Source organism: Entelurus aequoreus, linkage group LG19 (assembly GCF_033978785.1).
Source record: "Entelurus aequoreus isolate RoL-2023_Sb linkage group LG19, RoL_Eaeq_v1.1, whole genome shotgun sequence".
In the NCBI taxonomy this organism is placed as follows: Eukaryota; Metazoa; Chordata; class Actinopteri; order Syngnathiformes; family Syngnathidae; genus Entelurus; species Entelurus aequoreus.
In genome coordinates this window covers 19,771,685-19,798,304 of record NC_084749.1, presented here as the reverse complement: position 1 = coordinate 19,798,304, position 26,620 = coordinate 19,771,685, and the positions used below count along the sequence as shown (strand labels likewise).

General features: G+C 38.0%; 1 protein-coding gene across 1 annotated transcript; it reads right to left on the bottom strand.

Annotated features, from left to right (window-relative positions):
- On the bottom strand, positions 1-26,620 carry gipc3 (GIPC PDZ domain containing family, member 3). The gene is made up of 6 exons (XM_062027515.1): positions 26,333-26,620; positions 16,145-16,330; positions 15,868-16,048; positions 3,015-3,124; positions 777-858; positions 1-152 (listed from the first exon to the last, which is right to left on the bottom strand). The coding sequence occupies exons 1-6, from the start codon at positions 26,618-26,620 to the stop codon at positions 1-3; spliced, it is 999 nt and encodes a 332-aa protein (XP_061883499.1).

Sequence of the window (26,620 nt, the reverse complement as noted above, 5' to 3'; positions counted from 1 at the left end):
CTAGATTCTGCCATTCTTGACGTCTCCAATTGCTCCCCAGACATCGAACAAAAACACGTCAGGAAAAGCAAAGTCTCCCAGGACCGAGTCCAGAGCTTCTGCAAAGTCATCAGGGTTCTTCTTGTCTCTGCCGGCCTCAACTATGGTGGTCGCTGCAGAGAAGACGGGGATGCACAGGTCTCGATTTACGTTTTAGGTCAGTAACTCTTTTGTCACTCTGAACAAAGTACTACAGTGGTACCTCGGGATACGAGATTATTTGGTTTTGTGACATTTGGTTGTTGCCCATTGAAATACATTTTAACTGGTCGAAACGGCACAATTTTAACACGATACATGCAGTTTAAAAAGGAAAAAATTACTTTTACAATAGAAGTGTGTGAGAAACAATTCAACAATATGTACTACAAACCATTACAGTAGTTTTATGAATGTACAGCATTTACCTTCTCCGTCAAACACACCATCAGCAACATCTCCATATTTTTACACTCACTTTCTTCGTTACCATATTATGTCGCTCTCTAGCAATAAGATAATGCTAGTGAGTAAGACCGGATGTTTTAATCCGATTTTACAGGGTTCGCGGTGACACTCGCTTGCAAACGAAAGCATAACAATTAGCCGAGAGACAGCTCATATCCCGAAAAAGTCATAAGCCGGGGCACTCGTATCCTGAGGTATTACTGTGCTTCTCTGTCAAAAGATGAAAGTAGCCAACTTGCATGTAGCCAAAAGATGAGCAACTCTGCCCATTAACGAGTAAATAGTCTTACCGAGCTCAAAATCTCGGATGCCCATGTAGCTCTCCAGCAGGTCGTCCACTCTCATGGTAGCTTGTTCTTCAAACTCACTCTGCTGTAAGAAGAATGTGCTGATCTTTAAGATGTAAAATTAGATTATTAATGTGTATAATCAGGTGGAGTGTGTATTCCTACGTATGTGTGTGTATGTATATATATATATATATATATATATATATATATATATATATATATATATATATATGTATATATATATATATATATGTATATATATATATATATATATATATATATATATATATATATATATATATATATATATATATATATATATATATATATATATATATATATATATATATATATATATATATATATATATATATATATATATATATATATATATATATATATACGGGCAGCACGGTGGGAGAGGGGTTAGTGCGTCTGCCTCACAATACGAAGGTCCTGAGTAGTCGTGAGTTCAATCCCGGCCTCGGGATCTTTCTGTGTGGAGTTTGCATGTTCTCCCCGTGACTGCGTGGGTTCCCTCCGGGTACTCCGGCTTCCTCCCACCTCCAAAGACATGCACCTGGGGATAGGTTGATTGGCAACACTAAAATTGGCCCTAGTGTGTGAATGTGAGTGTGAATGTTGTATGTCTATCTGTGTTGGCCCTGCGATGAGGTGGCGACTTGTCCAGGGTGTACCCCGCCTTCCGCCCGATTGTAGCTGAGATAGGCTCCAGGGCCCCCGCGACCCCGAAGGGAATAAGCGGTAGAAAATGGATGGATGGATATATATATACTGTACATATATACATATATAAACATATATATGTATATATAATACACATATATATGCATGTATACCTATACAAACATGTATGTATGTATAATATACATATATATGTATATATACTATATACATATATATATATATATATATATATATATATATATATATATATATATATATATATATATATATATATATATATATATATATATATATATATATATATATATATATATATATACACACACACACACACACACACACACACATATATACATATATAGCTGAGGCTACTGTGGTTTATCCGTTAAACAGTGCTCAATACCAGAGTAGAGCGAAATATTCCTTAGGTCAGGTTTCCCTGCTGTACACACATATACAGTATATATATATATATATATATATATATATATATATATATATATATATATATATATATATATATATATATATATATATATATATATATATATATATATATATATATATATATATATATATATATATATATATACATGCTGTACACACATATACAGTATATATATATATATATATATATATATATATATATATATATATATATAGTCCGCTCCTCTGCATTGTTGTATTAAGAAAAATGTGTATGGTGATAATGGCAAATATTGTTATTCATTATAATATCTGTTACGACTATTAGTATTATTATTGTTTCAATTGTATCATTTTCATTGTCAATACGGTGGTATTACTATCGACTGTCATTATTGTATATATAGTAACTGCTGAGGTAGTTATGTTGTTTTGTTGTTGTCTCTCTCTATCTTGTCCCTCTCTTGCCCCCACAATTTCTGTCTGTTTTTTCTTCTTCCAATCGCCTCCTATCCAAACACAAAATATATCCAAACATTTAGTGAAGTCAAATACAAATAAGGCAATGGGAGAAGTATTCAACACTTCTATTTTCTATGGTAAATCTGTACAGCAGATACGGGCTTCTACAGCAAAAATATGATTTGCCCGTGTGGCTGGACAGGACGTATTAAAGAGAAAAAAAGATTAGTTAATTAATATTATTATAAATGTCTGAATATACTAAACAAACAAAGACATTTTGTAAATTTGGGGCATTTTAAAACTCCATTCATTCAGTCTGCTTTGCCTAACACTTCTTACTCAATACTGCAATATCATTTTTCTCTGGGTAGCTGTTTGTTACCGTAAGACAAGTTTACTCTCACATAGTTTGACTTTGTTGTTTTGGTTTCGCTGAAAGTTAGCTGAACAAACATGCCAGGGTAATTGTGTCTGGAGGAAAGTCTGCAGGAAATCAATGAACAATACGTCAATGTATTTACTTTGAAGTGATGGAAATCAGTGTGTGTGTGTGTGTGTGTGTGTGTGTGTGTGTGTGTGTGTGTGTGTGTGCTTGCGTGTTGACCAGAAAATGAAGTGGCCATTATGCTGCGAACTTACCACTTCCTGAACGGTAGCGGAACCTTTTGAACGGAGACGCAAAGTCTCCCTTCCATTGACCATCTTGCCTTCATTAGACTTCGGCGCTTTGGTCCTCATTCCAATCATGTCTGCAGATAGACACACACATTGTTAATTTAATCAAAGCTGGAACTCTCCGCACATTAAAACTTCTCCAGTTTCCCCAAGAACATTTGCCCTGCAAGAGAACAAATCTTACTCATAGTAATTGCCTCAGCATGTTTACCTGTAAAAACTGCATAACATCTTTACACAAAGACAATCACAATCACAATAACTCGTTACTTTTGATGAATCATTGTCTTTCAAAGAAAAGCTATGTTGTGCTATTTATTGCAGCATTTTTTTTTTTTTAAAACATCTGTTACCCACCGAGGGAGACATCTGGTAAATGAATGCTCAGCGATATTTCTCAGTAAAACACACAAACCATCAGAAATTTTTAAACCTAATTTATGTTAGAGATAAAGCATTACTAATTCTACAGTAAATGACTCCAGAGAGCAGTCAGGGGTCGTTATTACCAATGTCAACGGCATGAGCTAATCTTCAGTATGTCACAGTGTGTACGGTGTTCCAGTAAGTTATGACTGATGCTATGACGACGCTTACTTTATTGTTGATTTATACTCAAAAAGAAACACAAAAGAGAAGAAAGCTATTTGGCTCTAGCATGGCTGAGGATTCTGCTTATCCTCAACTCCTCATGAGCAATGTAAAGCTACACATGTGACCTGACATCTGCATTCACTTTACAGTTTAATGAAAAAATATGGCTGAGTGATGCTAAAACAACAACATCAACATTTTTATTTCATTAATATGAGCACTTATGTAATGGTATTTTTAGGCAAATGGCGATAAACGCTATATATGTTTTTTTTTGTTTTTTTTAAACACGCATAGTGTTTAGTTTAAACCAGGCCTGGGCAATTATTTTGACTCGGGGGCCACATTTAGAGAAAAAAATGTGCCTGGGGACCGGTATATCTATTTTCAGGAACACTCATACAAAACCTCACAATAATGTCTGATTGAATGCTAAAAACGTTATGACAGACCGACTTAAAAAACTAAATGGAATTTTACATTTTCTATGAAGGATAAAACACTGAATATTGACAAAATATGAACGTCACACCCCCTTTTCGATCGAAATATTTTACAATCAAGTGAAACGCAACAAAAATGCAACAAACAGTAAAATATGAACGCGAAGGGTACAAAATAAACCCACCTACAATCTGCTATATCTGATATATCACTAAGCTTTAGAACTTTGTTGTGAAAATCTCCTTCCGCGTCTGTGGAAACGCTTCCCGCCCACACTGCCATGACATCACATGACCATAGTAACTAATTAGATGACCATAGTAACTAATTAGATTACCATAGTAACTAGTATATCATCCATAAGCGCAGATTCCAATTATTGAAATACTTAGTACAGTTCAAGACTTACGGTTGTTAGAAAACATCACTGCACATCATAATGGCAGCTACACTTTCCATCTTAAAGATTTAAAACAATTATTTGGGAATGTCCGGCAGGCCAGATTGAAAAGCTTAACGGGCCGCATGTGGCCCCCGGGCCTTAATTTGCCCAGGTCTGGTTTAAACCAAACATCACATGACTGTTATGACCAGTGTTCTGAAAATTACTTTTAAAAAGTAATTAATTATAGTCACTTGTTACTTAAGCAAAAAAGGAATTTAATTACTAATGGAATTACTCTGTAATACAAATACCGTATTTTCCGGACCATAGGGCATACCGGATTTTAGATATTTTTCCTTTTATATTAGGCGTACCGGATTATCGGGCATATTAAAGGAGTCATATTATTTATTTATTTTTCTAAATGGTCAAAATGTTGCATAGATTATGTTTTACAGATCATCTTCAAGCCGCTTTCTGACAGTCGCTTCCGGATGCGCCGTTTTGTGGGCGGTCTTATTTACGTGGCTCACCATTGGCAGCGTCTTCTCCCCGTCATCTTTGTTGTAGCGGTGTAGCGTGCAAGGACGGGAGTGGAAGAAATGTCAAAAGATGTAGCTAACTGTTTTAATGACATTCAGACTTTACTTCAATCAATAACGGAGCAACATCTCCGCATCCGGGAAATAACAACACAGGAAATGTGTCCCGTGAAAAACCGTCCGACCGGAACTCTAATAACTAAAGTTCCTTGGGTGAATAATGTAAACTCACTACACCGGTATGTTTTAGCGCTTTCATGGCGAATATACTGACAGATATAAGTAAGAACTTTACACTACTTTATATTAAAAATGGCAACAGCGGAGGATTTATGTCACATAACAAGAAGATAGAGGAAAAAGACGAAGCTTATCGACTCGCGGACGTTCGCAATTTTTCAGGGCTTCTACAGATCCCAAATGCAGATCAGCAGGTATTTTTGAGCACCGTGTGTAACGTTCTATATTTTTAATGGAACATTTAAAATGTTGGTGTTGTTTACTTGAGACATATTGCAATCATAGTGCAGCCTACACTTATCTCTTATGTTTGACTGCCATCTATTGGTCACACTTATCATTACACCATGTACCAAATAAAACAGCTTCGAGGTGAGTAAGCGCAACCAAACTTATTCCTTACATTAGGCGCACCGGGTTATAAGGCGCACTGTCGAGTTTTGAGAAGAAAAAAAGGATTTTAAGTGTGCCTTATAGTCCGAAAAATATGGTTATTATTTACTAGCGAAAGTAATTAGTTACATTAAAAAAAAAGCTTTAAATATAAGTAGAGATGTCCGATAATATCGGGCTGCCGATATTATCTGCCGATAAATGCTTTAAAATGTAATATCGGAAATTATCGGTATCAGTTTCTAAAAGTAAAATGTATGACTTTTTAAAACGTCGCTGTACGGAGTGGTACACGGACGTAGGGAGAAGTACAGAGCGCCAATAAACCTTAAAGGCACTGCCTTTGCATGCCGGCCCAATCACATAATACCTACGGCTTTTCACACACACAAGTGAATGCAAAACATACTTGATCAACAGCCATACAGGTCACACTGAGGGTGTCCGTATAAACAACTTTAACACTGTTACAAATATGCGCCACACTGTGAACCCACACCAAACAAGAATGACAAACACATTTCGGGAGAACATCCGCACCGTAACACAACATAAACACAACAGAACAAATACCCAGAACCCCCTGTAGCACTAACTCCCCCCCCCCCCCCCCCCCCCGCCACCTCAACCTCCTCATGCTCTCTCAGGGAGAGCATGTCCCAAATTCCAAGCTGCTGTTTTGAGGCATCTTTAAAAAAAAAAATACACTTTGGGACTTCAATAATAAATATGGCAGTGCCATGTTGGCATTTTTTTCCATAACTTGAGTTGATTTATTTTGGAGAACCTTGTTACATTGTTTAATGCATCCAGCGGGGCATCACAACAAAATTAGGCATAATAATGTGTTAATTCCACAACTGTATATATCGGTATCGGTTGATATCAAAATCTGTAATTAAGAGTTGGACAATATCGGAATAGCGGATATCGGCAAAAAAGCCATTATCGGACATCTCTAAATATATGTAATATGCAGATTGAGAGAAGTTTATGAGGCGGTGTCTGTTGCCAAGCTGAACTGTATTTGTTAGTTTTAGCAGTTAGCAGCAGTTGTTTGTCGGCCCTGACGGCTGTTCTGTTCATTCTTTTTACCGGCTTGTATTACCTCTGGTTAATAAAGAGGAGTATCCTCCCACCGCCGCCAACCACCGCAGCTACGGTGCGTGCACCTCAGCTGTGCGCGAAGGCGAATGTGACGTGGGGTCGGTGTCGGCAATGCGCAGTAGCGACTTTGGTCGTAACAAAAGCACATCCAAAAAGACTGGTATGATACAGTTGTAGTCCTGACAGTTGAGTGCTAACTGATTATATTTGCACCTCCTATCCTAGTATTGTGGGCGTTCTCATAGTCAGCATATTTTCTGCAGACACATGATGACAGACACGCTACATAGATTGCGCTGTCGATTTCTGCTTATATATTGTCATGTCTGTGTGATCATGTTTTGTTTTGGTTATGTTCGGTTTGGTTTTTGGACTCTTTGTGCACTCTTGTTTGTTTTATTTCCACGACAACCCATTAGTTTTCACCTGTCCTCATGTCACGCACCTGATTCATTTGGACTCACACACCTGTCATTAAACATGTTCAAGACTATTTAAGCCGATAGTTGCCAGGAAGTCAGCCTGGCGACATTAACTCTGTTTGACTTCTGCTACACATGTTACCCATGCTACCATAGTTCCATGCCAAGTGAGTTTTGTCTATATTCTTGTCACAGTAAGTGTTTATTTGTTTCATGTTCATAGTTTTTTGCCCAAGTGCTAGTTTTTGTTTCTTAGCCAAGTTTATCTCCGCCTTGAGCGCGCCTTTTGTTTGTACCCTTTTTGTAGTTAGTGTTCAAATAAAATGATGTCCTTACCTTCACGCCATGTCCGATCCAACTTTACTTGCATCTCGGGAAAACAAACACCCCATAGTCCACGTCTTGACATATATGAGACGCAATCCTGTGCGCAAGCTCTCGTTTTGCACCTGTTTCGTCGGTCAGGCCCTTTTTAATGCGAAATAACAAATTTAACAGATTTATAAAATACTTGCATATCCGCTCTATGATTGACATATTACACGCGCTTGTTCAACACAACGTGTGATGAGCTTATAGGAAAGGGCGGCCATTTGGCACTACAACATTGTTTCCAGTAATCACGTGACTTGTTCTGTGGCTTTAGGAAGCCAGCTCAGCAGCAAAACACTTACTTTCCAATCAGGTAACAAAGGCTGAGGAGGTTCCCAGTTTGTCATTCGCTTCCTTTCTAACGTGTGTAGATTGAGTGCAACAAATAAAGCCACTTTGCCATTCGATGAAAGCATTTATGGGAAAGGGAAAGGGAGACAGACGCCTACATGGCGACGGATTTTGTAAATAAACGAAATGTTTGAAGGGTCGTGTTGTTATGTTTTTATGGCCAGGATTAGGTTGCCAAGGAAGGCAATTCATCAAAGTGTGTCCTTACAGCGGTACAAACGTGTAACTTGGTCTCAACTCCATTTTTATGCTGCACACTAATGCATACTCCCTAGCATCATCCAGTCTGCAGTTGTTTTTCTTGCAGGGTGAAATGACCTTCAAAGAAATGTTTTACATTTGTATGTGCATGATTGGAATACAATATCAATATCACCCACTAAACTCAAGTATGCTCTATAAACAGTTTGTATAGTCTTCGGACATGAAAGTATGATATTTCATGTGCTGATATAATTAACTTTCCTTGCAAATGGTCTATATAAAAAGAGGCTTCTGTCTGTCTGACGTAAAACCCACTTGAGACAGTACATGCCGCCACAAATGAAGTTTGTTGTCTGGCATCAAAGTGTTGCTGAGATCCAGCCTCACTTCCTGTTTTTCCGCCTTGCAGATGGTATCTATTGTTTGTAATTAACTAAATATTTCTTTTTTTGCCGTTGTTTCCAGTTCGGTTGATCTAAAACCAGAATCACTTCCTGTGTTCTTAAACCATGTGTCTTTCAAAAAAGGCTCTTCTCTGGAGGCAGGGCCTTGGCAACCAGCATCATATTTAATCGAAGGTTCCATTTACACTAATGCACTGTAAAAACAACACCTGTAGATTGTATGGTAAACTTCTGATCTGCCAGTTCGCTCAGTCGCCACCGTTCTCCAATCCACAGTAATTTCCTGTAAAAACCACCATTTATTTTACGGTACAATTCTGGCAAATTAGCTGGCAGTTGTTTTACCATAAAATGTACGTATTTTTATTCAGCTTATTGTGAATGGAAAAACTATACCACTTTTATTTTTACAGGAAAATTCTGTCAACTAAGCTACCATTTTTATTATAACATTTCTGGTCGTTGTTTTTACAGAGCAATTCTGTAAATAGAAAATGGTACTGCGCTCTAAAAAAATGTTTACATTTTACGTAAAGAACTGTCAGCTCAGTTGCCGGAATTGTACCATAATATATGTAGTGGGTTTTACACCAAATTACTGTCAATTGAACATCGATACCACTGTTTTCTCAGGGCATTGATCGATCGCAACTAGACTGTTTGGTTTGTCTTAGAAGACGTTTCGCCTGCAATCCGAGTAGGCTTCATCAGTTCATGCTCATAGACTTAGATTGGTCAGATCTAGTCTTAGACTTACATTGGTCAGGTCTAGTCTAGCGGCTGGTGCCAATACCGTAGTAGGCTTCATCAGTGCATGCTAATAGATTTAGTTTGGTCAGATCTATAGTCTTAGACTTACATTGGTCAGATCTTGTCTTGCGGCTGGTGCCAAAACCCCAAATATTTATACTCCAAAACCCAGTAGGGCAGTGGTTCTCAAACTTTTTTTGTCATCCCCCACTTTGGACAAGGGGGAGTTTTCAAGCCCCACCTGCCCCCATCGCCCCAACAGAACGCTAATGCCAAGCTTAACATTTTCAAATTTATCGAACATCAAGTAACATCAAGTTTTATACATTCAAACTCAATAACATAAAATAAAATCAAGTTCAATAATAAATAAAATAACTGTGCAGCTGTGGTATAACTTGCATCAAGTTCAATATCAAATAAAATAACTTGCATCAATTCAATAATAAATAAAACAAAAGTGTTATAACTTGTATCAAGTTCAATAATAAATCAAAAAAAGTGTTATAACTTGCATCAAGTTCAATAATAAATCAAAAAAAGTGTTATAACTTGCATCAAGTTCAATAATAAATCAAATAAAAGTGTTATAACTTGCATCAAGTTCAATAATAAATCAAATAACTTGCATCAAGTTCAATAATAAATAAAACAAAAGTGTTATAACTTGCATCAAGTTCAATAATAAATAAAACAAAAGTGTTATAACTTGCATCAAGTTCAATAATAAATCAAAAAAAGTGTTATAACTTGCATCAAGTTCAATAATAAATCAAATAAAAGTGTTATAACTTGCATCAAGTTCAATAATAAATAAAACAAAAGTGTTATAACTTGCATCAAGTTCAATAATAAATCAAAAAAAGTGTTATAACTTGCATCAAGTTCAATAATAAATCAAATAACTTGCATTAAGTTCAATAATAAATGAAAATAAAAGTGCCATTTTTGTAATCTTTGCCAAAAAAAGGAGGACAGGGCAAGTGAACATGAGTTTTACAGTACTCCAGCATTAGTGGCTGCAATGAGCCTGTTTTGCACTGCACAGCTTTTCAAATCGGGGTTGCAGGCTTGACACTGCCACTGTTAAAACCTCATTGAATTCGGGGCTGAGCTGCCTTGACGCGAGTGTTTCCCGGTGAATGACACATTGTGCCCAATGCGCATTTGGCGCAACCCTCTTTATTAGAGCCTGCAGCCCGTTTCTTGACTTTGCCATGCGCGCCATCAGAGCAAAAGCCCACACAGTTTTCCCATTTAAGGTCGTGTTCTTTGAGGAAACTGTCCATTATCTTGAACAGCTCATCAGCAGTGGCTCTATTTTTTATGTATTTGCAAAACAGCAAATCCTCGCACAGTGACTCGCCATTCACAAAGCTTCCGCTTAGCCCCGCCCCCATTAGTTACTGTTGCTGTCTGTCAAACTTTCGCTCCTACCTAGAAATGTAAAGCATACAGGAAAAATAAGTAATTTACATTTATCTATATAGCGGATTTCACAGACAGAATCACAAAGTGATTTCCAGTGTGTATAGAAAATGAAAGCATAGTAAAAAAAAAAATCAAAGAATATAATAATAAAAAAATAAAAAAAATAAAAGTGAAATTTCCTCCCGTTCCTCGCGCCCCACCTGTCATGTCTCTATTCCCCACCAGTGGGGCGCGCCCCACACTTTGAGAAACGCTGCAGTAGGGTGTGCCTGGGCAAAAATGGGTTTGCCCTATTGTAGTGAGAAAAGCTGGTTTAATGCAAACAAGACAATCCTACTGTCAAAGCCAACAACAGTCGTTGAAGAGTAAATTCCCCTCGTTAGCATTGAGGTATTGTGTGGCAGAACGATCGCTGTGGATTGACTATTACCAGTCCAAAATAGTCGGAATCACCACGTTAGCATTCCATTTAGTTGTAAACAAATGGCATTCTGGTCACTTTCTGTTTTTAACTGTTATTTGTTGGAGGCTAAATACTGAGACTTACACTTAGACTTCCTTTTATTGTCATTAAAATTTGAACTTTACACTACAGATAAGAACGAAATTGTGTTGCATTAGCTCACAGTAGTGCAGGATAAAAGAGCAATAAGGTGCAGATATATTGCAGTCTTTTAGGAATGGTTGAAAGGACAGTGTTGTATCTGGGAGTCGGTGGTGTCGCAGACCACCTCCTCTGTTCAGGGTTGGCTTTTCAACCATGACATAGATGGCTTAACCCGACTCTCGCCAGATCCTTGTAGTTTGCTGATTTCCACACAAGGATCTGGGTCTTCTCAATAGGAGATGTATTTCAGAAGGCGGGACCTTGTAAAAAAAAAAATCATTGTATGTGATTGGATAAACCCTCACCTCCCAGGGGGTGATCAAGGGCGATGGGTCAAATGCAGATAATCATTTCGCCACACCTAGTGTGTGTGTGACAATCATGGGTACTTTAACTTTAACTTTAAACCACTTGTCCGTTATCTTGAATGACGTGCTACTTCAACCACTCACATCGAAATCAACCCGTGACACTAATGAGAGCTTCGCTGGGAAATCCAAAACAGAACAGCCGACATATTGGATAACGACAGAGCAAAAAGTTGGATAACTTTTACTGAAATAACGCAGCAATGTCAGTAGATGATCGATGTCGCAAAACAGCTGCAATAGCAGAATCAATGTCAGACAACGACTCCTCGATTGTTGTTTGAGTCAAAGAGTCGCTTCGGCGCTACATCGCATCAATGAAATCTCGCCCGGCGATCCTGATTGGTTCATTATTTTTTGCTGTCTTGAAGGAGTTCGCAATGCCCTCGAGCCCAGATCCTTGTGTGGAGCTCAGCGGACTACAAGGATCTAGCGAGAGTCAGGTTATAGATGGCTTCCCTCACTCCTCTTTTGTACCATACATCCTGTCGAGAAACATTGTTGTTGTCAAAGGAGTGCTGTTTCTCCCTGAGGAGCAGGTAGACGGCTGAGTCTCGGCCTGAAGAGTTTGTCCGTCAATGTTGTGCCATGTGTCGGCTTAGGGGTTTTTTTGTTTCCCCAATATATGAATCAGTGCATTCATCACTATTGGCCCGAAGAGTTATAATGAATCACACAATAGATGGGGAAAGAATTTATCCAGCATATATCTTACACAATCAGAAAAAGATGTATTGGCAAAAGGGTTGAACTTTGCCATGACTCCACATCAGGTTCCTACAGTTGATTTGATCACAGCGACGGAATCAGCCATTAGGAAAAACAACGTAACAGAAACCGAAGGGGAGCAAATACGGCCGAAAGTGAAGGCAGCTCTTTCTAATGCCAAGCCCCCACCCCCAAACCTCTCGTTTTGAGGAGAGGAAGGCAGTAACATCACTTGGCAAGGATGAAAACATCACAATCCTGCCAGCTGATAAGGGGATATGCACAGTAATTCTCAACACAACTGACTACCAAAACCAATTGCTTACACTCCTCTAACACATATTAAATACTCAAAAGGGAACCCCACAAGTGGGTACAAGAGGAAAATCATTTACTACTTACAAACTCTACAAAAGTTAGAAGTCATCAACCGGGCATTGTGTTACCCAATATACCCACAGGAAACCATCTAGGCTAAAAATACACAAAGATGGGGCTCCCCTCAGACTTATTGTCAGCAGCATTAACTCTGTGACATACAATATTGCTAAGTATGTGGGCAACATCATAGCACCTTTGGTTGGCAAAACTCCACATTATGTCCAAAACTCAATTGACTTTGTAGTGAGCATCAGAGATCTAAAACTGGAAAAAAATGAAACTATAGTTTCATTTGACCTCACCTCCCTTTTCACCTGTATTCCAACCCTGGATGAGACAGTGAGGCCATGTCTATTAGGTGATCACACCTTACAGGATAGATCCATACTAAACCCAGAACACATTTGCCTTTTGATGGAGCTTTGCCTTAACACGACATCATTTCAATTAATAGGAACGTTTTACCGACAAAAAAATGGTTGTGCCATGACATCACCTGTATCCCCAATAGTTGCAAACCTTTACATGGAGGACATGAAAAAGAGAGCTCTGAGTTCTTTTAAGGAAACAGCACCAAGTCATATTACATTTCAATGATGACACATGGGTGAAAATCAGAAACCAAGAATTACAAGTCTTCACCGAGCACATGAACTCAGTGGACAAACAAATCAAGTTCACACGTAAGGATGTCAACGACAGTAATTTGCCTTTTTTAGACTGTGATGTCCACATTGGAGAAAACAGGGGCCTTCGTGTCGGGGTTTACCGAAAACCCACACATACCGATTAATACCTACTTTTTGACTCACACCACCCACTGGAACACAAACTGGGTGTTATCAGAACCCTACAAAACAGAGCTGATAGTGTTCATACCAGCCTACAGGCCAAAGAGAAAGAGCATAGGCATTTGAGGGACTCCCTGAAAAACATGTAGGTACCCCAGCTGGTCATTTGTGAAAAGTGCATCCAGTTCCAGAAATAACAAGAACAGAGTGGATGAGGGGGGAAAAGGGGACAGACGCAAAAATATTGTCATTCCATATGTATCAGGTCTATCTGAGAAACTCAGAAGATTTTTTAACCAACACAACATCCCAGTACACTTCAAACCAGGCAACACCCTGAGACCGAGACTCGTGCATCCTTAAGACCGGTCACCCCACACCCACAAAAACAATCTGGTGTATGCTATCCAGTGTAATGGTGAATGCACTGATTCATATATTGGGGAAACAAAACAACCACTAAGCCTACACATTGCACAACATAGACGGGCAAACTCTTCAGGCCAAAACTCAGCTGTCTACCTGCACCTCAAGAAGAAACAGCACTCGTTTTGAAAACAAAAAGGTACAGATTTTTGGACAGGGAGGACGGATGGAAAGAGGAGTGAGGGAAGCCAACTATGTCGAGGTTGAAAATCCATCCCTGAACAAAGGAGGTGGTCTGCGACACCACCTATCTCCCACATACAACACTGTCCTTTCAAACATTCCTAAAATACTCTGCAATTAATAAACAAATAACATGAGTTAGAAACATGCTGGTCACAGAAAGTGACCATAATTCCATTTGTGCCCTTTGTTTACAACTGAATGGAATGCTAACTTGGGTGATTATTTTTGACTGGTAGTAGTCGATCTACAGAAATGGTTCTGCCACACAATACCTCAATGCTAACGAGGAGAAATTACAGTTCAACGACTGTCGTTAGCATTGACAGTAGAATTGTCTTATTTGCATAAAAGCAGTTCTTTTGGTCACTACGATAGGGCAAAACCATTCATGCCCAAGCACACACTCCTGGTTTTTGGAGGATAAATATTTGGGGTTTTGGCACCAGCCACTAGACAAGATCTGACCAATCTAAGTCTATGAGCATGAACTGATTAAACCTACTGAGGTATTGGCACCAGCCGCTAGACTCGATCTGACCAATCTAAGTCCAAGACTAGATCTGACCAATCTAAGTCTATGAGCATGAACTGATGAAGCATTCTCTGAGAGACACAACGTATTCCAAGACAAACCAAACAGTTCAGTTGCGATCGATTGAATGCCCTGAGATTACAAAGACCTGGATGAATGAGAATATTCAGAGACCGAATTTTATATGGTAAAATTGTGGCGACACAGTTGCCAGGGTTTTTTTTACCGTACAATGTACCGTGTTTGCTTTTACAGTGCATTACTGTCAATGGAAAAACAGTACCACTTTTATTTTTACAGTGAAATTCTGCTGACTGAGCTGCCAAATAACAAAAAAACTGGCAAGTCAGTTGCCAGAATTGTACTGTAAAACTTTCATTGGTTTTTACACCATATTACTGTAATTTTAAAATTGGTACCACTACTATTTGTATGGTAAAATTCTGGCGACAGAGCTGCCAGCTGCTTACTCTAAAATATTTTGCCAAATTTACTGTAAAAATATTGTATATTGAAAATCAGTATCACAGTCAAATCTATAGTCGTTTTTTACTTTATGTGGAAAAACAGTACCAGTTATTTTAACAGTGAAATGCTAATGACTGAGCTGCCAGTTTTTTTTTACAGTGCACTGGAAAAAAAACAGAGGAAAAAATGGACACATCATTAGCCAGAATTTTACCATAAAATCTATGGTGTTTTTTACACCAAATTACTGTGAATTGAAAATCTGTACCACTTTTACTTTAACGATAACATTCGGACAATTGCGCTGCAAGTTTTTGTTTTGTTTTTACCGTAAAATCTACAGGTTTTTATTTACAGTGGATGTTTTCCAGGTTTTAGGCGCCGGTTAGACATTGTTTAAGCACAACACCATTTTAAAAGTACCGACTTGGTACTAGTAGTGATCAAAATGTACACGATACCCATCCATACTTCTAAGTCTGTATGTTGTCTTTATTTGTTAGCAAGGGGCCAATCACAAGAACCCTCTTCATCTTCCTGCTTGGCTGATGAAATAAAATAGAGGGATGCTGAAAAAAGACATGGTAACAGAATGCTGAAACACTGATGCATAAGTTTGCCTAACCTTGGAAGTATCCTATAACATACTCTAATATAAATCATGGCCAGTATTTAGAATGTTAAAAAGAGATTTATACAAAAGTGTCTCACCGAAGGCCCTCTTGGGTCCGACCAGTCGAAGAGTGAAAGGAATTCCTCTTGGTTGCTCTTTCAGCATCTTGGCCACTTCGTAATGTCGACATCCCACAATGCTCTGGTCATTGATGGCCTCGATGTGATCCCCAACACATACTGCCTTCAGCCGATCTATGGTGCTCCCTTCCTTGATCCTCTGCGGGAAACAATATCATTTGTTTGTTTTTTAATAATTTCGGAATTTTTGAATCGTGCAAGCCAAATTTTAAGTGTATTATTTGTCGTGGTTGACCTTTATGAATGCATATCCGGCACCGTTATCTGTGATGGTGAGGCCCAACGCGTCCTCTGTCTTTGTCACCTCCACCTCTTTGGTCTCCCCCCGGACATGAGCAAAGATAAAGTCCTCCAGTCCAATCTGCCCCCCTAGAAGCTTCTGCATGTCCACTTTGTGGGAGTTGAGGGTGCAGAAGAGGATCTGAGAAGCAGGAATTTCAATCACTGACATGCGAGAGTTGATGGAAAACAATATGAATATGAAGTACGATTAATAACAAGTTATAAAGTGCACTAAATCGATTAGAAAAAAGCTTTAATTTATATTCTGTTGCTTTGATTAATTATTTAATCAGTGCAATTAATAAAAATGGAACTTTAAATACATCGACATTGCAATAGAACTCACATGAGAGCAGTGGTGTGTGGAGCTGTTCTTTTATTTATTAATGCATATTTGTAAAAATTGTTGATGATGTGTATTCATTAAAAAAAAAAAACATGAAAGTTATTATGGCAAACAGAAAAAATTAATGTTGAGGCCAACTATTTTCCCTAAAATACTTGTTTATCCAATTACTCAGTTAACCAAACCAATTGAGATTACTTTGATTACTCAATTATTCACTATTGTTTGGTAGCTACAGCCATAATAAAATAAACCACAATATAACTATGAAATGAAGATATTCTCTGTTGTTTTTGTATATGTTTCATGTACTTAATTTCACCAGCTAACCATAAATACTTTCCAAGAAATACAACTCTCATTTCTCAGTTTAATACTTAATGGACAGTAAAAAAAAAAATATTTTTTTTAATTGCAACTTTTAAAGGTTTGTAAGCTTTATGTTTTGCGTTAGCAGACTGTTTTTGTTTGTTTAATAAAGTTTGCCAACCCCTGACCTAAACTAATGAGATGCAACAGAAGAGCACCATTTAAAAGTGCCAGTCTTGATTTACCTTATTTTATTTAAATATTTTGTTACACATGTTTTTCTTATTATGATTCGTGTTTTGTTTTAGTTAATATTGGTTAATTTTACTTAAGTTTTTAAGTTTTAATTTAAATTTTATTTATTTCCAAAAGGGACAAGCGGTAGAAAATGGATGGGTGAATGTATTTATTTCAGTTACGGTATTTCTATCTATTTGAGTGATGATGCTCTGTATAAAAGCACATCTCCAGCAATGCTATATACTGATTGAACAGCAGAGGGCGCCACATTCAAACAAATATACACTGGAATGTATGAACTGTTGGTATGTGAGCCTAATGGAGTGGAAAAAAAGTTCTAAAATAACCATACCTTTAAAATGTATAATTGTATATTAGTACATAACTAATATACAATTCTGTCCCAATTATGCATTTGTCTGATTGCTAGTCTGTAGAAAGTCAAAGACGAGACTCGTTAATGGCTGCTTTCCTAATGCAGTACTTCCAATGGAACATTTTCCCATACACTCGAGCGTAATCAATAGTTTCTTCAAGTAAAGTTGGATAATTGTACGGGAGGTTGTATCGCACCACCATTTCATCAGCCATAAAGGAAATAGAAGATAACCACAGTCAGCAGTTATCTGACCTGGTGTTGTTCCGCTTTGATATTGTTCGCCGCGATACGAGACTCCGACTACAGTTCAAGGTCTTCTTTGTCATGTCTTTGCACTGGAAAGTCATCTGCTGTTGTTGAGTTCACACAAGAAAAAAGAGAAGCGACTGCTTATCTTTTGACCATCATTATGAATTCTCACTTCTCTTTAAGGCCTCATAGATGTTCTCATTAATTACAGTTCAGATGTTGATCTGTCAAGACTGTAAAGTAGACAGTTAGTTTTTGGGGGGGGGGTTTCAAAATGTTTGTTGTTTATGGAAGGTAATTTTAAAATATCCAGAAATGTTTTTGCTCATCAATTAGTGTAATGGATCTTGTGAAACTTTTGGCTATCAAGACAGCATAATCATGGCTCCTGATAAGAACATGAAGGTTGGCTGTTGAGGAATCCAGTTGGTCTAATCTGCAATTCTGCAGTCGTGTATGTCCTTCAGGTATAATTGTAGATAGGACAATACTACTGATTGGCATTGTTGATGTTTTACTGCTTTGTTGCTGGGCAGATTAAAACATACTGTCCATCTCTGGACAAGCTCACTCGATTGAATTCAGTTGTATTTATATGCATAAGTGTAGAGTCAGTATAATTCATGATACCCAATTTAATGGTTTACTGTGTTCCTTTTGCGTTTGCTTATCAGATCCTTCAGGATTTTGTGATGTTCCAATTGCGCCAATTCACGCAAATTCAATCAATGCCCAAAATAAAACAAAAACAACGCCTCGATGACCCACTACCCCCTACCGTCAGTCACATACAGTACATGCACACACACGCACACACACAGATGAATGCATGACTGAGTACAGAGGAGCCATGTGAAGAAACGCTATCACAAAAGCCGCCTTTATACCATGAATTGATTAATGTGGACCCCGACTTAAACAAATTGAAAAACTTATTCGGGTGTTACCATTTAGTGGTCAATTGTACGGAATATGTACTGTACTGTGCAATCTACTAATACAAGTTTCAATCAATCAATCAATCAAATGCACCAGGATGTTATGTTTGTTTTTGTGTAGACAAACCAGGTCAATATCTCTATTCTTTCAGCAGAACTCTCAAATTTCCTCAGACCCTCTTTTGGTTCTGGTCTACAGTGCTAACTAAACTGCAGGGTAATGGAGTAAGCAAAACATTTTGCACACATACATCCTTACTTCCTTGTTTACATTGACTTGTGTTGATAATCTTTCACTCTCTGTCATTTGCCAACAAAAATCACTGCGATCAACGCTCAATAGTTACTCGAACGAAAAGCAATGTGTAAGAACCAGACATGCCAAAGTTAACGAATTAACCTGAGCGATTAATCTCCCAAAAATGTTTCATGAACATTCATCAGGTATAAATGCAGATTAATCACGGAAATGATTTTGGATGGTTACCTGTTCTGTCGAATTTAGCAGCTTCTTTGAAAAAAAGCAACCAGTTGCGTAACTCGATAGTGGGTTCTATCAAATTACATAACCATGTAAAAAAATGCAACTTCAACTTTCGGAACGCCGATTTGGATATGAAATAACACTCCCACAGTAAAATTTCAATTATTACCTTCTTCAATGAGGTTATGTTTTCGCCAGGTTTACTTTGTCTGTTATTGAGCAACTTAAATACGTTTCTAAACGGCAATTTGTTAAACTTTCTCACGCTGTAATTGTCAACATGCTTACTGTCCGTTAATATACATTGTGAACTACCTCATGATGTAATTGTCTACAAAATTAATATTCCTGTTTCAACTGTGATTAAAACGAAAATATACATGTACAAGATAAAATGAATGCAATATAATTTAAAAGGACTAAGTTGGTAGAGTGGCCGTGCCAGCAATCGGAGGGTTGCTGGTTACTGGGGTTCAATCCCCACCTTCTACCATCCTAGTCACGTCCGTTGTGTCCTTGGGCAAGACACTTCACCCTTGCTCCTGATGGGTGCTGGTAGCGCCTTGCATGGCAGCTCCCTCCATCAGCGTGTGAATGTGTGTGTGAATGGGTGAATGTGGAAATACTGTCAAAGCGCTTTGCGTACCTTGAAGGTAGAAAAGCGCTATACAAGTATAACCCATTTATCATTTATTTATCATTTAATTGAGAAGTAACAATGTTTTCATGAGGAGCTGTTTTGGATGGGTATTTTGTTCACGGATAACAGTTGAAATATTTGCGTTTGTCGGTCGGTTGCCAAAATCGATAGAACAGTGGCGCTGGTTGTTTTACGGTCAGTGATCAGGTCAATGCATACGGGAGTGAGGAGACTCCAACTGGTGGCAAGTTTCGCTCCAAAATACACCCTGACACAACTTTTAGCAAGTAAGACATTTTAAAAATGTTTGTGGATTACATTACAACAATATGATCTGAAAGTTTTTCTTAAAATGAATTTAAATTATTGTAAGCAAGTAATTTACTGTGATTAATCAACATTTTTAAGTGTGATTAATCTGATAAAAAAAAAAAAATTGTCTGACTGAAAACAAACGCATAAAATCCCAAGATGATGCATTTATGGGGGAGACATTGCAACTTATGAGCACATTTTTGCAAAAGCTGCTCCTAAATCAAGCACTTTAGCCTGCTGGAATCACAATAAAAATATATTATTAGGGATGTCCGATAATGGCTTTTTGCCGATATCCGATATTCCGATATTGTCCAACTCTTAATTACCGACACTGATATCAACCGATACCGATATCAACCGATACCGATATATACAGTCGTGGAATTAACACATTATTATGCCTAATTTGGACAACCAGGTATGGTGAGGATAAGGTCCTATTTAAAAATAATAATAAAATAAAATAAGATCAATAAATTAGAAACATTTTCTTGAATAAAAAAGAAAGTAAAACAATATAAAACCAGTTACATAGAAACTAGTAATTAATGAAAATGAGTAAAATTAACTGTTAAAGGTTAGTACTATTAGTGGACCAGCAGCACGCACAATCATGTGTGCTTACGGACTGTATCCCTTGCAGACTGTATTGATATTTATTGATGTATAATGTAGGAACCAGAATATTAATAACATAAAGAAACAACCCTTTTGTGTGAATGAGTGTAAATGGGGGAGGGAGGTTTTTTGGGTTGGTGTACTAATTGTAAGTGTATAGTGTGTTTTTATGTTGATTTAATAAAAAAAAAAAAATAAAAAAAACGATACCGATAATAAAAAAAAAACGATACCGATAATTTCCGATATTACATTTTAAAGCATTTATCGGCCGATAATATCGGCAAGCCGATATTATCGGACATCTCTATATATTATGTATCTGTTTCTAGGTAGTGGAGATACAAATTCTGCGAATTTGTCTGACAAAAAATGGCGGACCAGCCTGATATTTGCTGGACGTCCACCTAATAGGGCTTACGGTTCAAATCATTTGCTGGTAAGTTTGAACAGCACAATCACGTTCAAGGCAAAAATATTGCATTATTACGTGTTACTTAATACAATGTTTTTGTTTGAGAGCTCTTGTGGAACTCCTCTATCATCGTCCTCGTTGCACACCCCTACAAACTTCAACCTCAAACACTTTTTTGCTAAAGGCAGACATTTTTATGCAGCGCTTGCTTTAGTTATTGTAACATTAGGTTATGGTCAAAGAGTGTACAGTACATATGTTTTATTTAACAATGATTAACTGTTATTGTGTCTTGAGTAGTGTTGTAACGATACCAATATTTTGGTACCGGTACCGGTACTAAAATTATTTCGATACTTTTCGGTACTTTTCTAAATAAAGGGCACCACAAAAAAATTGCATTATTGGCTTTATTTTAACAAAAAATCTTACGGTACATTAAACATATGTTTCTTATTGCAGTTAAGTCTTTAAATAAAATGGTGAACATACAAGACAACTTGTCTTTTAGTAGTAAGTAAACAAACAAAGGCTCCTAATTAGTCTGCTGACATATGCAGTAACATATTGTATCATTAATCATTCTATTAGTTTGTCAACATTATTAAGGACAAGTGGTAGAAAACTAATGATTAATCTACTTGTTCATTTACTGTTAATATCTGCTTACTTTCTCTTTTAACATGTTCTATCTACACTTCTGTTAAAATGTAATAATCACTTATTCTTCTGTTGTTGACGATACCACATATTTGGGTATCAATCCGATACCAAGTACCGTAATTTCCGGACTATAAGCCGCACCTGACTATAAGCCGCACCAGCTAAATTTAGGGGAAAATACAGATTGCTCCATATATAAGCCGCACCCGACTATAAGCCGCAGGGTTTTGATGTGTAATTACCGTAGTATATAGGGGTTCCTGCTACCACGGAGGGGATTGTCGGGACAGAGATGACTGTTTGGGAACGCAACGCGTCCCATTTATTAACAATAAATCTTTCAATCATTCAATCAAACTTTCACATCTTTGACATGGCGAACAGCATTCGTGCAGAGTACAAATAATACAACGGTGCAAAGTAATACAAAGTGCTCGCCTGTACGTTATCAAAATAAGCAGCCTACCGTTATATGAAAAGTCAGTCTTTAATCATTGTGTCATCGTCTTCCTCCTGCGTACTAAAACCACCGAAATCCTCTTCGTCGGTGTTGGAGAAGAACAGGCCGTAAATAAGCCGCACCCTTGTATAAGCCGCAGGGACCAGAACGAGGGGAAAAAGTAGCGGCTTATAGTCCGGAAATTACGGTAGTTACAGGATCAGACATTGGTCATATTCAAAGTCCTCATGTGTCCAGGGACATATTTCCTGAGTTTATAAACATAATATACATTTTAAAAAAACAAAAGAAGATGTTGTGATGCCAAAAAATTTAGACGTAATCATAGTAGTATTGACTAGATACGTGCCTGTACTTGATATCGTTACAGTGGTATAGATCCACCAATGGCGTTTGTTTACATTTTGATGCCGGTGAGCTATGGTGTGTAGTGAAGCATGTTCAGCTATTCCTCGTCCTGCAGGGATGATACTTGTAAGAAACATACTTCATTTGTCGCCATGGAGACCAGGATTAGTGATTCAGAAGTAGCTAAAACACTGCCGACGGCGGATGGACGTTAGCCTCTAGCTAGCTATCCCTCCATCCATCCATTTTCGGGATCGCTGGGGGTGCTGGAGCCTATCTCAGCTGCATTCGGGCGGAAGGCGGGGTACACCCTGGACAAGTCGCCACCTCATCACAGGGCCAACACAGATAGACAGACATCATTCACACTCTAGCCATGTCTTAAAGCATCTCTTCCTGAGGGCGTTTCAGTGTTATAGCTTCACCTTTATTGTTCGCTTTTAAGCCAAAATGCGTTCGTTCTCCCTTTTCTGTCTACACACTGTGTCTGCTTGTAAGTACTCTGTGATTGTGTGCGACCGAACATGCTCGTCTGCTCGTAAACCGGCAATGTCACGACGTGACTTCGACGCGGAACCGGTACGTTTCAGAGGCTGTATAGTACCGAAAATTATTCATTAGTATCGCGGTACTTTACTGTATACCGTAAAACCCTAGTCCTTAGTAAGGATAAGTACCAATTTCAGTACTTTTGTACCAAATTTGTTCAGGACTACCAAGTATTGATTGATGTAAAATCAAACTAACATATTTCGATACCTTTGTTGCACGTGACTCTGCACCAACTTAAGCACCTGGCGTGCAGACAGGTGCATTAGTAGGTGTCCCTTTTTTTCATGCCAATAAAGCAAGCATGCCTGACAGAAAGTGCTCAAAAATCAAGGCTCCACTTTTCAAAATGTGCTAGCTCGATGCTAATTTACGTTGGATATACCATATACATGCTACTAATTAGCATTAGCAATTTTTTACGTGGCGTTTTCAATATTTCAAAAATTGTTGTTGAAGCTACAACTAAGATGCACTTTACAAACAGCTGGTACTTTAACTTAATGGCAAATACTACTTCCTGACTACGGGAAAACTGGGGGAAAAAATGCATCCTTGCCATGAATTCTTAGTATATCATTTCAAAAAGGACAAAGCTATCTTCAGTTTTGCAGCAACATCCTGAAACTTTACTACTACTACTACTTTACTACCGTATCGGCCATCTTTATAGCTCTGTTGCCTATACATTGCTGCCATCTAATGTCTTGGAATTGCAACTGCATGCAAAGTCGAGATGGGATTTATGTCTCTTTGAAGGGGAGTCACTTCTTGATTGATTGATTGATTGATTGATTGATTGAAACTTTTTTAGTAGATTGCACAGTACAGTACATATTCCGTACAATTGACCACTAAATGGTAACACCCGAATACGTTTTTCAACTTGTTTAAGTCGGGGTCCACGTTAATCAATTTCAAAGAGCCGTTCAAAAGACTGGCTTATTATTGTAGTTCTCTTTTTCTTTTTAACAATCACTGGTAGAAGTTATGATATAAGATGTCGATACAAATCATTTAAATGTAAACCAGTGGTACTCGATTGGTGGGAATTATTCTGAAACATTGAATATATTTAAATTTTTGTTGTGTTTTTATTGTAAATATTCCATTAAGGGGTGCCATATCACCATGCTTTGACAGTGACTATTATAGCACTACTTATAATTTTCTCTTACTTAAAAAAACTTAGTAGCACATATGCATTTTTACAAAAAAGAAAAACACAAATAAGGGAGCATAAAATGTATATATGTATTTTGTTTTTCGTTATGTTTTACTTCTGTAGCTGTATGTAGAAATAGCGCCTCTGAAATGGGAGCTCATTGCATCATCTCTGTGCTCCTTTATTGTCTTTTAAATCCGTGTCTTCTTTAACGTCCGCATCTTTTTTCATACCAAGATGGTGCCGCAAATGGCCATCAAGGTATTGCACCCCCTCGTCGTTCCTGTGTTTTTTCTTGTTTTTTGCATTCAACAAAAAGAGCACGGTATCACGTGACATTCCTAGCGTGTTACACACTTGGCTAAAGAAGATGATTCTTATTCAGAGAGCCGTTCAAAAGGCTTGTTCCGTTCATTGATGTCACATCTGTAATGCAGAGTCTACTATATAATACTTGCAAATGAGACTCAGAAGTGTAAGAAAACCAGATATAACAAATGGACATCACAGCTTTTATTATCAGCTCACTGTTAGATGTTAAATTTAAAAAAAAATTAATATTACAACATTTTTTTTTTGTTGTTTATTTCCACATAAACACATAAAAGTAGCAAAAATTGGTACCGTTGAGTACTGGTATCGTACAAATGTGAAAGGTAAGTAAGTAGGGATGTAAAGATACGAAAATGTCATGTTTATTGTGACCAAAATTATCACGGTTGTAAATATTATCCCTCTATTGTTGAATGTTGTTAAAAAGTACTTATACACACACTGTCATATTTTAACCAATTTTCATTTTTTAAACTTAAATGTGTCTTGTACTCATGTTAGCATTTAAGCTCGCAAGCAATTAGCACGCCAGCAAGCCATTAATAGCAAGCGATCAGCAGGCTAGCGAGCTTCTCTAGGAAATGGGCACTAAGTTCTTTAACATAGGGTAATCAGTCACAATTAGAGATGTCCGATAATGGCTTTCTTGCCGATATCCAATATTCCGATATTGTCCAACTCTTAATTACCGATACCGATATCAACCGATACCGATATATACAGTCGTGGAATTAACACATTATTATGCCTAATTTTGTTGTGATGCCCCGCTGGATGCATTAAACAATGTAACAAGGTTTTCCAAAATAAATCAACTCAAGTTATGGAAAAAAATGCCAACATGGCACTGCCATATTTATTATTGAAGTCACAAAGTGCATTATTTTTTTTAACATGCCTCAAAACAGCAGCTTGGAATTTGGGACATGCTCTCCCTGCGAGAGCATTAGGAGGTTGAGGTGTGTGTGGGGGGGTAGCGGGGGTGTATATAGTAGCGTCCCGGTGCTGCAAGGGGTTCTGGGTATTTGTTCTGTTGTGTTTATGTTGTGTTACGGTGCGGATGTTCTCCCGAAATGTGTTTGTCATTCTTGTTTGGTGTGGGTTCACAGTGTGGCGCATATTTGTAACAGTGTTAAAGTTGTTTATACGGTCACCCTCAGTGTGACCTGTATGGCTGTTGATCAAGTATGCCTTGCATTCACTTGTGTGTGTGAAAAGCCGTAGATATAATGTGACTTGGCCGGCACGCAAAGGCAGTGCCCTCAAGGTTTATTGGCGCTCTGTACTTCTCCCTACGACCGTGTACACAGCGGCGTTTCAAAAAGTCATACATTTTACTTTTAGAAACTGATACCGATAATTTTAAAACCGGTACCAATAATTTCCGATATTACATTTTAAAGCATTTATCGGCCGATAATATCGGCAGTCCGATATTATCGGACATCCCTAGTCACAATCGTTCGATAATTTACATTTTAAACGGTTTCTCATCGCGTTTATCATTGTATCGGTAACTGTTACATCCTGAGTCCTAAGTTTCAACTATTGATGATGACGCATGTGAAGGTAATCGTGGAAACCAACCCACTTGCAGGTGTCCGAATGTTCTAAAAGAAAGCACTTTGAATTTAGATTGAATGAAATACAATAACAATACAGGTTGCATACATAACCAGTCCAGTACCTCCGAGGGAGAGATGTTGAAAACCTCAGCAATCTTGCCGTACAGCTCCTTGACATTAGTGAACCCATGGATTCGGCCTGTCGGGCTTCCGTGCGCCAGTTGAGTGTGGAAAATCAGCCTCGGCCGTGGGTATTCCGGCGGTCCCGTTGGCGGCGGCGAAGGAGGAGGGACGGGCGGCGCCGTGGGCTCCATAGACCCCTGACTGGGGCTTTGGGCCTTGTTACCCTCCATGGCCTCTGCCCCTGCTGCCTTGGAGTCCTGCGGGCTCATAGCCTCCCTGTTCTGCAT